Genomic DNA, 12,222 nt, shown 5'->3' with positions numbered 1-12,222 from the left:
GGTTTAGAGCAATTGCATAACCAGCTGCCACTCACACTTCTCGTATGCCTCTGAGCTAGAGTTCGACCTTTCTGTCCGACCTCAAAGCTCTCCATCTTACCTTAAAAGGTTTAGATTCAACTTCTGACTGGTTACAATTTGCATTATACTTTTAAAGTAGAAATTACAGACATTGACCAAAGTCCTTAAAAGAAAATCGTTGCTAAAGGATAATTTTAATAATTTGCATTTCTCTCCAGTGTAACAGCAATCTTTTAAGTCCCTGATTACTAAAGTTATCCTTGCCATCTTATCTAAGTTTCCCGAGTCCTCTTTTGTTGAAGCATAAGACCAAATCAAAGTAAACTGTAAAGGTATATTCCTGGACCTTCAGGTATCAGGAATAAAGACTGTCCAGAGACTGACCTTCAGTTTTGAGCTTTGAAGTTCAAAAGTGGACAGGTGGAAATACTGTGTTCTTCATTGCCCTTTGGTGCGAGATATCTTCTGGGTTGCAGAGTAAGTGCCAACAGCAGCAAAATTATCACCCCCTCCTGCTACTGTAGTAAGTCAGCAATGGCCCTTCTGTGGTCAAAATGGCAAATTCAGCAGCAGCTATTCGACAGGGATTTGCAAAAACTTCCCCATGGCTGTTAGGAATCTTATTCAGCAGTGTCTTTGAAAACCCAATTCTGTGCAGAATTAACTATGTAAAAGTGACCTCGGTTGCGAATTAAGTTTTTTAAACAAATCTAATTTATAATTTTTCTCAATGTATATTTTGCATTTGGCCCTGCAGTCTATCAGATCCCTCTACATATATCCCGCATTTGTAAGTCTTAGAGTGGTTCAGAATTTTATTTCCGTATTAACAGAAAGCCTTGTAAAATTCCTGGCTATAAAGAGTCAGTTCGCTATACAAAGCCACTATACATTACTTAGGTTTGTGATGAAAGAATGGAATTGCAGCTGTGTGAGTACTAGAATACCCAAACATGAATTAGACTCACAAGCATTTGGCAATAGTTCAGAAAAGGGGCTTAATCTGGTTTCATCTGAGACTGCTTTTCTCTGTTCTCCAACATCCCCCCAAGATGTTGTGTCTGATACCGGATCACAACGTAATGGGAGTGACGCAAAATCAGAGAAAACCCTAAGAAACCAGGGTCACATTTGATTTTCCCCAGAGATTCCCCCCCACCCCGACTTCTTTTTTTTTTTTTTTTTCTCTCCCAGATTCCAACTCTGAAATTCAAGGTCATTCGCCTATTAGGTGAATTAATTATAAGCCCAAAAGCAGCATTCGTCGTATTCTGATCTCTCTCATATCTATAATTAAGGGTAAATATAATCTTCCTTTTTAGAAATGTACCACCCACCCATTACATTTAAAGTGCTGACTGAAATGAAATAATAGTTCAGCGCGAGATGATTTTAGTTTAACAAGAAAAAAGTTGATCATTTAAGCTTGAAGCAGTTCTATTTTTGATTACCATTCAGTTATAAATCTAATTTGAGAGATATGCTGCTTTTCGTTACCCAAGTTTAATTCATGGTTTGCATTCTTGGTTGCATAAGTAAAGTTCGATGGTTGATCAAGGATGTTAAAAAAGCTCCCCACAAAAGCAATAGGGAGCAGGGTTGAGAATGTGTTAGAAAAATAGTCTGAGACCCAGATCTGATGTGAAACAAAACGTTTCATTGAAAGGGCCCCTTACAGAATGGCTGCATTTGGCATTTGAGTGGCTATGTTGGGACTGGGTCTTTGCTGAAGCATTGATTGCAGAGGGTGGACTCCCAAATGTTTAAATCGAGTTGACAAAGTCAGTACATTTTATTCTTTGGTTAGGGTATTTTAAGTCAAAATGGTTGGTCTTCGGAAGAAAATAAGGAGCGAATAAGGGGAAGAGATCGGCGCATCACGTTGCAGGCAGTTAAACAAAATGCTAAACTCTGGCTTTAAGATTTACAGGTTAGCTCTGCGAGATGCCACATCTTGCTTCCAGTGTTTCCTGGCAGACTAAGGCAGCTCTCTACTGGGACCCAGCGTAACCGCAGAGCATGAGCTTGCACAATGTGAAAACCCTAAAACCTTTCTAATCCTGGTTAAGGCAACGTTGCCCGTTTTGAAAGTAGACTTTAGCTTTTGCACTTAACTTTTGCTAAGTATAAATTTGTCTTCAGATATGTATGTATATATGTATATACTTATATACATGCGCATATAAATATGTATATATACATGTGGGTAAATTCGTATATAAATGAATGCCATGTCTATTTTGTGCAATATTTAATTTACTTATTAAATTGAATGGCATTAACTTTTTAAAATTCATAAACTCAGGTTTTCAGCTGGTGGAAAAAATTTTTTTATCTTTCTCATAGCTAAAGAGAGTTCAGTGCGTGAGGTAAAGGCCAGACAATAGTAAATGGTCATTGTTCATTTACAAATGTATTCTACAATAGGAACACATATTTATATCTTAATTTTCCCTAGGGGGGTGATTAGAGCCTCCCTTAAGTGTGAGGAAATGCTTATTTTTGTATGCTTTAGAAGAATGATTCTATTGTCTGAGTAAAAGAGAAAAAGGAACAAACAGATCTAAAAAGAAAAAAACAGGAATGTGCTTTGTCAAAAAAAAAAAAAAAAGGAAAAGAAAGATTAGCACGAGCCACTAAATGTTTGTGAGTGCTGTCTGCTCTCAGTCCTGTGTCACTATACATAGTTCATGTCATGTAAGAGTTGGATGCGTGATTTACTTACAACTGGCCCATGAAATGACTTTCTTTAAAATTAACAGCAATGAGGTCAGCCACAGCCAGTTAGCTATCTAGTTATCATTTTATATTTTTCAAGCTCTATTGTGAATGCTGCTCAAACACAGCACAGCAAGCCTGTTTGTTTTTATGTCGACCTATTGAATGCATCTACTTTCTTGGGAGGGAAAACCTTTGCCACCAGGACCAACAAGAATTAAGCAATGGTTAAGCTCATTAAAATGACAGGCAAGCACTTCGACCTATCCGCTCAGCCCTTTTTGGAATATTTCGTATAATTTTAGAAAAAGAAAATTGCAGAAATAGGGGTAATGTCTAAACTACGGAGTTATCAATAATATCATTTTCAAACTCCTCTTTCCAGTGAAATGAAGGCTCAGTTGTAGATTTCCCAAACTGTAAAGAGGTTGTGATTTAAATCATTCATGGCTTTATTGATGGAAATGGCAAAGAAAACTTGGACTTAAGTAAACAGACTGTCAGTAAGATTTACCAAGAGCGAAATTTCAGGTTGAGATTCTAAAATTTTTAAATGCCACTCCTAAAGTGATAAAGAAATCATTTGATGTTATACTGTTGGATTCCTGATTTATAGAGAACTATTATAAAGAGCCCTCTATTTTAGTTTGTCATTGCCTTGCATTTTGTTATCTTTCCTAAATTCGGAAGAGGCAGTAATTGAATATTCGGATGTCAGATTTTTGTCTGGTAAATGATCTGGTTGTATCAGGTATTTGGTAAATGTTAAGATATTTGAAATGAGTTGATACTCAAAATGTCCTTCCATCCTAAAATCTCATCCTCGAAGTTTTATTTTAAAGTAATGTTTATTATGTGTCCCTTGGAAAAGTCTTAAACTGGAAGCAGTGAAGGCAAGCTTGTCAGTAGCTGATTAGTCCTTTATATATTACTCATCGAGCGCTCACAAAAATCCCTCCTCGGAAGAGAGAGGTTCTCTTTATGATATTTAGCTATATGGTGGTGGAAAGGGGAGGTTTGAATTTTTGATTTTCCAGCTTATGGGTCATATTTGACCAACTGCTTTCACTAGAAGACATGCCACTTTGTTGAGCTATTTAGGAATCAAAAAGACTGTCTTAATTTAAAACAAGGACCCTTTGTTTTAGTTGGTGACTGCCTTGTGAAATTTTTCAGTTCTCAGCGGGTTAACCAGGGAACAGGGGCAGAGTCATAATTGGCCTATTTAGAGTATTTTGCATGTGAATAGTGTGTTAGTGAAGCATCCCTAAGTCTGTTGTGAGTGACATGGTGATTAGAATTTAGATTAGGGAAAACACATTCTGTACTTTATCAAGGACAGTAATTAGTTCAGTCAGTAAAAGTTGATTACAAGTAACGATAAAGTTAGATTTTTAGTACTTAATTCTAAAATTTCTTTATTAAATAGTAAATTTGTTCTTAATATAAATGGTAGTATCTACACTGGTTTTCTTGCATATCAGAATAATTAAAAGAACAATGTGTTCAATGCAGAGTATAATCAGGCGATTTATATATTATGGGTAAGTTTCTACGTAGCTTTTAGAGACTGTGATATTATTATATAATTTTTTGTATGTCATCATTTTCGAAAGCTTAGTGATTTTTCACGCCATGATAAGTTAGTGATATTTGGGAAAGTTTTCTAGTGTTCAGGTAAACGTTTCATTTGTGGGGATGTGTTTTAGTTTCTGACAGTCCTCAAGAGGGCATTCTGAAGTCCTTTAATGTGCTCCTGTTAGCTTAGAATGCCTACTATTTCTATAATTTTGAGAGTCAGTGTGAGGATTTGAATTTCCTCCTGGTTCAGTTGGCATTTTCTGTTCTGGGGGTGCTGTGTGAATTCGTGGAGGGTCATGCAGAGAGGCAGAACTCCCAGCTGAAATGAGCATCTATACTCTCCCCCAGTGTGAGCAGCAGGGGGAAATGGTGTACGTTCGAAAAATCAGATTCTCCCTGGTTCTTGTTAAGGGAAGGGCATGGCTAGTTCCCAGATATGAGCCTATCTCTAGATAAAGAAAATATTAGCCTTGCATAAATGCCCTTTACTTATAAGATGAAAATGTTAGTCGTCTTAAAAGATGAAAATCTCATTGAATGAACATCACTGTCTACCTTCCTCTCCAAAGTAAAGAACTTAAAATTCACAAACTTTGGGATAGCTTCTTAGAGGGCTTTTCTTTCGCTTTCTGTCATGTTGGGTTTTAATTGTTTCAGCTTAGCAGATGCTGTTTCCTTTATTGCATTGGTTTAAGTACTAACAATCAGTTGGGGGGTGGCAAATGTAAAAACTTAACCTTATATGTTTGTTTTTCCTTTTTAACCTTTTAGCAGAGTCTCCTTGGAGGTGACATGGATATGGGCAACCCAGGAACCCTTTCGCCCACCAAACCTGGTTCCCAGTATTATCAGTATTCTAGCAATAACCCCCGAAGGAGGCCTCTTCACAGTAGTGCCCTGGGTAAGGTATTCCTCTGTTTGAATGCCTGAGTGATTATTAGTAGCTTTTTCTTCTTTTTCTTTCTTTCTTAATATCATCCTCTCAAACTATCCTCACCCCGCCCCCCCAAAAACCATAGAATTGTACTCAGTTGTCGGGCTCATGACTCTCCCACCACCCTACCCCAGTAATACGTTGGGTGGGTATGTTAACTTACAGTAGCAGGAGAACTATTTTGGTGTATGCTTATTTCTTGTTTTCTCTTGGCCGCCCATCTAAGGAACCTCTTTTAAAAACCAGAGCATTAAAAAGTTAAATCTCTTCATTTTTATGAAAGAGGCAGGATTTGATTTCTGCCAGAAGAAAAGATGATAGCGGTACCGACATTTTGCGAAAGTCACGATTTAAGAAAATCTGGTCGAGTCTAAATGGCTTCGTGGTGTAATCTCTTTTAGTTAGGAGAATGGGCATGCAGGGGACCTCACAGCCTCCTCATTTTCTTTCAGAGGTTCAGACAAAGAAAGTTCGAAAAGTTCCTCCAGGTTTGCCATCTTCAGTAAGTACTGCTTGTTTCTGCTTTGTATATCGTTTATTTTGTTCTGCTTTGTATTGATGCCAAGGAGATAGCAGTAAATGAGGTTCCATCCGCCAGAGCGGTGTGTTTATCTAGAATGTGGCCGAGGTAGAAATGGGCACCTCCAGCCACCTGACCCATGTTGGAGTGATTAATTGCATATCCTGGAAGACGGGGTGGGTGTGTTGATACTCAGCTGGTTAAGCTCTGAAGAGAGCCTTGAAAAGGTGCCTGAAGTTCGCGGAGTTTTACCTGCACAGAGCTTTCAGGAGAATGAGTATTAGTTTCACGTGTTGGTTAAATTCTTTGTTGGTATTATGATGATTTATGGATTTGCATACGAAAGGAGATTTGTGGAGAGGATTTAGGAAAAATTTACATGGGTTTCAGCCCAGAGTGCAGGGAGAATGTCTCTATTTTCTAGAGAGGGGACTGAATAAAGGCTGCAAAGGTAGCTGCATCAGTAGCCATTTGTGTCTGGAATACCAGGTGGCAACTAGAAGAATCCAGCTGGAACCAAAGGCATTCTGGGTCGTTTTAATACCTGGTGCTCTAAGGAGGGGTTGCTGCGGTCTCTCCAGTTGCCAACATAGCAAAAGTTGGTTGTAATCATAGTTAAATACATGATATCTTATTTTCAATCCATATATATATATTTTTTCAAATTCGAGCTCCTAGATAATTTAATTTTGTTTAGAACTGACCTGTTTCTAGAAATTTCCCCCTTATGTAGAATAAAACTAAGAGTTTCTCTTTTCTTTCCTTGTCTCCTGCTTGCTTTCTCCTTTTTTTGTTCTTCCTTCCTGCCTATGATATATTTTTATATATATATATATAGTTTTAATTTAATTCTGTGTTCTGTAGGGCACTAGTGTTCATTGAAAAGAATGCTAATGAGCCTTATAAATTCTTGTACTCTAAAATAAAATTATATTTAGATTTCTGAAAATAATATTACCAATCAGTGCTCGCATATTAGTTTTATTCCATTTTTAATAAATTAGAAGAATAATAGGTTTTGCAAATGTGCTGAGATTAGATTAACCCAAACACCTGTGTGTTTGACTTGATTTCAGTTCAGTGCATCCAAAAAATTATTAAGCGAATATATCAGAATAAGTCTTATCAGGGAGAAAAAACAAATTTTGTACGCTGATTATCATAGACTCGGTAATGTTGAAGAAGCGTCACAAAATTATCCATAAATATATAAAAATATTGTGTAAATAAAACTGCCAGTGGTGTGTAAAATAGTCGCTTTGGACTACCAATAAGTCACTTAAAAACATACTGAGTGTTTTATTCTTTGAATTTCTGTGTCGTCTTGAAATTGGCTAATATCCCTGCAGGTTTTTATAAGCATATTTTAAGCTTGAAATTTGTGGTAGATTTAATGTAGATGAAACTTTAGCTTTTAATAGCTTTTATGACAACTTCAAATGATATAGTCCTCACAGCTGTTTACATTTTAAACATGCCTGAACCTAATACGGACAGTATTAAATACAATAAGTGGACCTTTGAATGTTCTAAAATGATAGAATAGCTCTTTGCTCTAAAAGCCATGCAAAACTTAAAGCTATAGTACACTGTTTATGCCTCATATTCAAATAAACTTAGTTTATTTTTTCCAGTGCTAAAATTATGCAGAAATTTACAGAGTTTCTAAGGAGTGCTTTGGTGTGGCAGTAGATATTATCTATCCATTTAATCATTGTCAACAACAAGTTCTCATAATTCATTGTAAATTTTTAAGTATTTCTGTAGAGCTAACTGGCCACTATAGAAAATTTCACTGGTATAGTTTTTTCCTTTGCTGTTAAGACAATTATGTGTTGCTGATATGTTGTCATATGTTCAGAAGTATAAAAGTATCTTTCCTTTCTTCCCAGTAAATCAGGACTTGAAAATGTCGTTTGTATTATTTAATTTTTGGCTTTTGGTGGTCAGTTTAGGGTTTCCTCTTCTTTGAGAATTTATGTTGGCTGAACGTTTTAATTGTCCTTAAGGAACATTTTGGTATTTTGGTCCATAAGGAACTCTTTTTTGAAAGATAAGGAGGAAAACTCAGTTGAAATGGAAATTTTATCCTTGTTATTTTTTCACTTGTTTGGTTTTTTGTTTGTTTGTTTTAAGCAAGAAGAAGTTAGTTTGGTTGATTTTAGAATCCAGTCATCTATTTATTGTCATTACTTAAACAAATCTCAGCTCTCTTTTAATAGCAATTTAACTTAGTTTATGTTAGCTTTGTTACATGAATTGGATCGCTTATTACTGATAACAGAATCCACACGCCTTATCACTGCACAAAATATGTATTTCAATTTGATCTAAAGAGACGATCTGTATTAGATACTGTAACACTTTTGCCCCGGTAGATCTATATTGTTGTATATTTAGACCTCTGCCATGCTTAGTCCTTCTTTTAAGCTCAGATAATTTTTATCCCATGAGATACTTCTAAAACTTACTTCAATATGTATGAATATTTTTATGACAAATAAAAAATTGGGGATAATACAAGGTTTCTTTTGGAGTGATTATGACTAGATAAAGACATTTATATGTTTTCTTCAATACATATTTACCATGATAAATAGTAATAAATCTGTCACAATCTGTTCTGTCAACTCACTTTTTTTTCTTCTTCTTTTCAAAATGGGCCCTTTCTCTTCCTTAACATAAAGGAAGAAAATTTAAACGGTAACATCTGTAATCAGATATTATTTATGGCAGGACTAGGGGACAGAGACTGGACTTCTCTTGCTGCCATTAGTCTGGATCTTTGCAGGAAATTGGGAGAGTGAGGGGCTGGACTGGCCCTGTTTTTGAAAATAACTGCAGCATCTGTGGGAGAGAGAAAACATAAGCCTGGCCCAACATTGTGCCATGGATCTGGCAGGATCCTTGAATGTGTTTGTACTGTGCGCAGCATCTAGAGACCTCGAGTCACTGTGGAAGCATGACAGTGATAGGGCGGCGGAAGAACCAGCCTGCAGGGTCGCAATGCACAGGCGCAGTGGAGGGAAGGGAGTCTGTCCCCTTGGAGAGCAGAGGCCTGTAGTTAGGGCTGGGGTGATGTTTTTTTTAAAGGAAAGGCTGTGTGAAATTGACAACTATCTAATTGCCCACAGGAGCCCTGCTTAGTACTGGGGAACATTTTTGTGCTCTCTCTTCCCATTTTAGTATGTTGCTCTTTTCAGCTACATCTCAATGTCTTACAGCCCTCATCTTTTGATAGGACTTTAACAGTATAGCTTTGTTTTTTTTTGTTTTTTTGTGGATGCGAGGATTTATCTTGCCTATCTAATTTCTTGCACTTGCACGTGAACTTCTTTGTTCAATTTCTACATGTTGTTTTTTTTTTTTTTTTGAAGCCATACATCATCTTGGACTTAATAGCTTTCAACTTTACTGCTCCGTCCAGCAAATTTCCTATCTTTGTATAGTCTAATTGTCATACGTATTGAATCATGAGTTAGTGCAGAGAAAATTATACCGCGTTAAATCACATTTTTTGACAAAATGTCCATGATTCTTAGAAATTAACATGGAAGCATTAAAATCTAGAAAGCAGAAAAAAATTTTCTTTTATTTGGTGCTGTTTTAAAATATTTTTTCCAAACACACAGAAAAAACACAGAAACAAAAGACATTGTCTTTCAGAAACTTTAGTGTGCCCACCAATATGTAAACACATAAAATCTTCATCTTCTTATAATTTGGAATGTTTCAAAATGATAGACATTTAACCAGAAACTGTTAACAACTACAACCATTCTACTTCAAACATTGGTGGAATTTGTCTTCACTTCTAATTCAGTTTTGAAACTTCAGTGACAGTCTCACCAAGATCCCCAGTTAGAATCCCTGAAACTTCAGAATTCTCTAGAAATATGAAGTTTTACCTTTAGAAATAGTCTATGACTTTTCTTATTACAGGCTATCTTTTTTTTTCAAACTGCACTTTTTAAGAAAGTCTGTGAAATTGCAGTTGTGTTTTGGTTTGATTTTTGCCTTTAAATTCAGGAAGATCTAACAAGCTTTGTATTAAGTGGTCAGAGATAATTTTGAACACATGAATTTTAAGGAAAACAATTTCAACTATCTTAAAGAATCTAAAATAAGATTTGGATCCTCCAAGGAAATTTGAGATATGAGTTAATCATTAGGTAGACTCGAAAAATAAAAACGCAATGTGTATGAGATACTGGGATAACCAGTTTTTTTAAGGAAAGAATTTTTAAATAAAATAAAATCTTAAAGTCTGGATGAGACATTTTTTCACAGAAGAGAGTTTTAGGAATATGAGGAAAACGTGGATAATGCTGACAGCATTAACTGTTCTCTGTATTTTCCATTATATGAAAACCTTCATATTTGAAGGTTGCAAACATGTTGAGGTTATACCCTCAGCTATTTTTAGAAAAAAAAGTTTTTTCACAGATGCTTGAAGAAATCACAAACAATTTAAAAGAGAAGTTGGTAATTTTTTTTATCTTATTAGAAGCCCAGAAATTTTATATGATTGAAAGCCTCAGTACTTAAAATACTTAATTTCCCCCATCACTTTTGAAATTGATCTTAAGGAAATCATAATGATGCTTTTTCATGAGAACAAACTTTTAACTTGAGTGATAATACAACTTTTGCTGAAATAAAATTTATGTTGATTCTAAAGTGAACTAGGTGTCAGCCACCTGGGCACCATCCTGTGTAGAAAAGTCTAGAAGAAGCCAATTGTGTGATAAGCTATAAAAGGAGGGGCCTCTTCAAAGTTCATTCCTAGAGAAGTAGATACTTTGTGAAAAAGTTTAACTGTAGGTGTTTACGTTAAAATGTTAGGATAGCTCATAATAGTTAACGTTAAACATAGCGTGCCCATTTTCTAATGAGTGATATTGAAATATGAACTGTGGATATTAAAATTATGCTTATTTGTCATGAAAATGTATAGGCAGAAAGAAGGTAAAGGATAATGCAATTAAATCATCACAAATAGGGCAAAAGAATTATTCACAGAATTCACACAGAATATGTAACGTGACATTGGGGGCAACACCTTGAAAGTCGAGAAAATATTCATCACAAAGAAAGTATTTATTTATGTTTTGTTCAGTTAATACTGAAGTCACTAAACCAAAGGCTTCAAAAGTTTAGCATGTACATTAATCAGTCTTTTCCTCTTCACTGCAGTTATAGGTTACAGAAGTTAAGGTGTTTTTTTTTTGAATTGCTGGTTATAGGAGAATCTATATTTAAGTTTTCATTGGGGGTGCTTATTCCATTAAAAATATTTCAAAAAGCATATAAAATTCATACAAATATACAACACCTAATCCAGTAGGCGTTCGAATCTCTGAGGAGTTTTCTAAAAGATTTCTATATTTTTGGTTCCAAATTTTGCAATAATGAGGGTTCTCTTCTACTATCCTCCCTGTCTTGAAATCCAATTCTGCTCCCCTTAAAGAGGTGTCTTCTGGTATGTGTATATTTTAAATATAAAATGAGAAGAAACATAAGGGAGAAGAAAAACTCTTCAGTTAACTGTGGGTGAAAGGTTTGTGTATTTCTGAGCTCGGCTGGGATTATATTTACAAATGAAAAGGATGTATGCCTGAAACACTCCCAACAAGACACAACCACCTAGCTATTTCCACAATGGAGACACCTTCTCAGCCAGCTTTGTCTGATTATTCTACTAAGCAAGCTCTTCTAAGGTGGTACAAATGATGTCTCCCCTCTCACCTCCATGTGTCCTTTTATTTTAAACCAAGGTTTCAATATTTCAACTGCTAAGATTTCTGTTGAAATTTCGGAACAATAGCATTTAGTGTAAAACTGGACTCGTTTGTTGAGAAAGGAGAAATACGTTTCAGGGAACTGTTATTTTGAACCTTATTTTCTCACTTTTACTGAAGAGTACATTTTGGTGTGAAGTCCTGGGCTCCATCTGAGTGGTTTAATTATTAAGAAGCTAAGAAGCTGCTATAAGGCTGCTTTACCTAGAGAGAGAATTATGACAGGCTTGTGAGTGTTTCGAAATTATAAAAACTTGTTCTGCAGCGTCTGGCTTAACTGTGCATTTATTTTGTATTTGTGGAATGATAGAGATGCTTGGCTTGATATTCGGTTGAATATCATTTTAAACTTTTAATATTTCATCAATTGAAACATGTCTTATTTTCTAACATTGCAAAATTTTCTCATTTTTTCCCCCGATTACTGACAACTCTGCTTTTTCAAGGTGTGCCTTCTTGCTTTCAAGCAATTCTAAATTTTTTGTTTGAAAGTCATGAATCAAAGTCAGATAGAAATTCAAGGACTTTAAATAAGATGCTCTCAGAATGAATATGTAGGAATAATCCTGAGAGGCATGAAGAGTTTCTTCAAAAATAGCAAAGTTTTATTTTCTTAAGGCAGGTTAGATTCTATCAGGCTGTTGACA

At 35.6% G+C, this 12,222-nt stretch overlaps 1 protein-coding gene across 4 annotated transcripts in view; it reads left to right on the top strand.

The window, feature by feature from the left end:
• TCF4 (transcription factor 4) overlaps positions 1-12,222 on the top strand; it is a 360,765-nt gene that overhangs the window by 227,712 nt on the left and 120,831 nt on the right. For all 4 annotated transcript variants that reach the window (XM_082667162.1, XM_082667160.1, XM_082667161.1 and 1 more), the window contains 2 exons: positions 5,092-5,221; positions 5,707-5,756. In XM_082667162.1, coding sequence (XP_082523288.1) covers positions 5,092-5,221; positions 5,707-5,756 — 180 coding nt within the window. The remainder of the gene's footprint in view (positions 1-5,091; positions 5,222-5,706; positions 5,757-12,222) is intronic.

This window comes from Grampus griseus (genome assembly GCF_964374135.1).
Source record: "Grampus griseus genome assembly, chromosome: 12".
Taxonomy (NCBI): domain Eukaryota; kingdom Metazoa; phylum Chordata; class Mammalia; order Artiodactyla; family Delphinidae; genus Grampus; species Grampus griseus.
The sequence above is the reverse complement of the archived record's forward strand: the minus strand, read 5'-3'. Positions and strand labels throughout refer to the sequence as shown.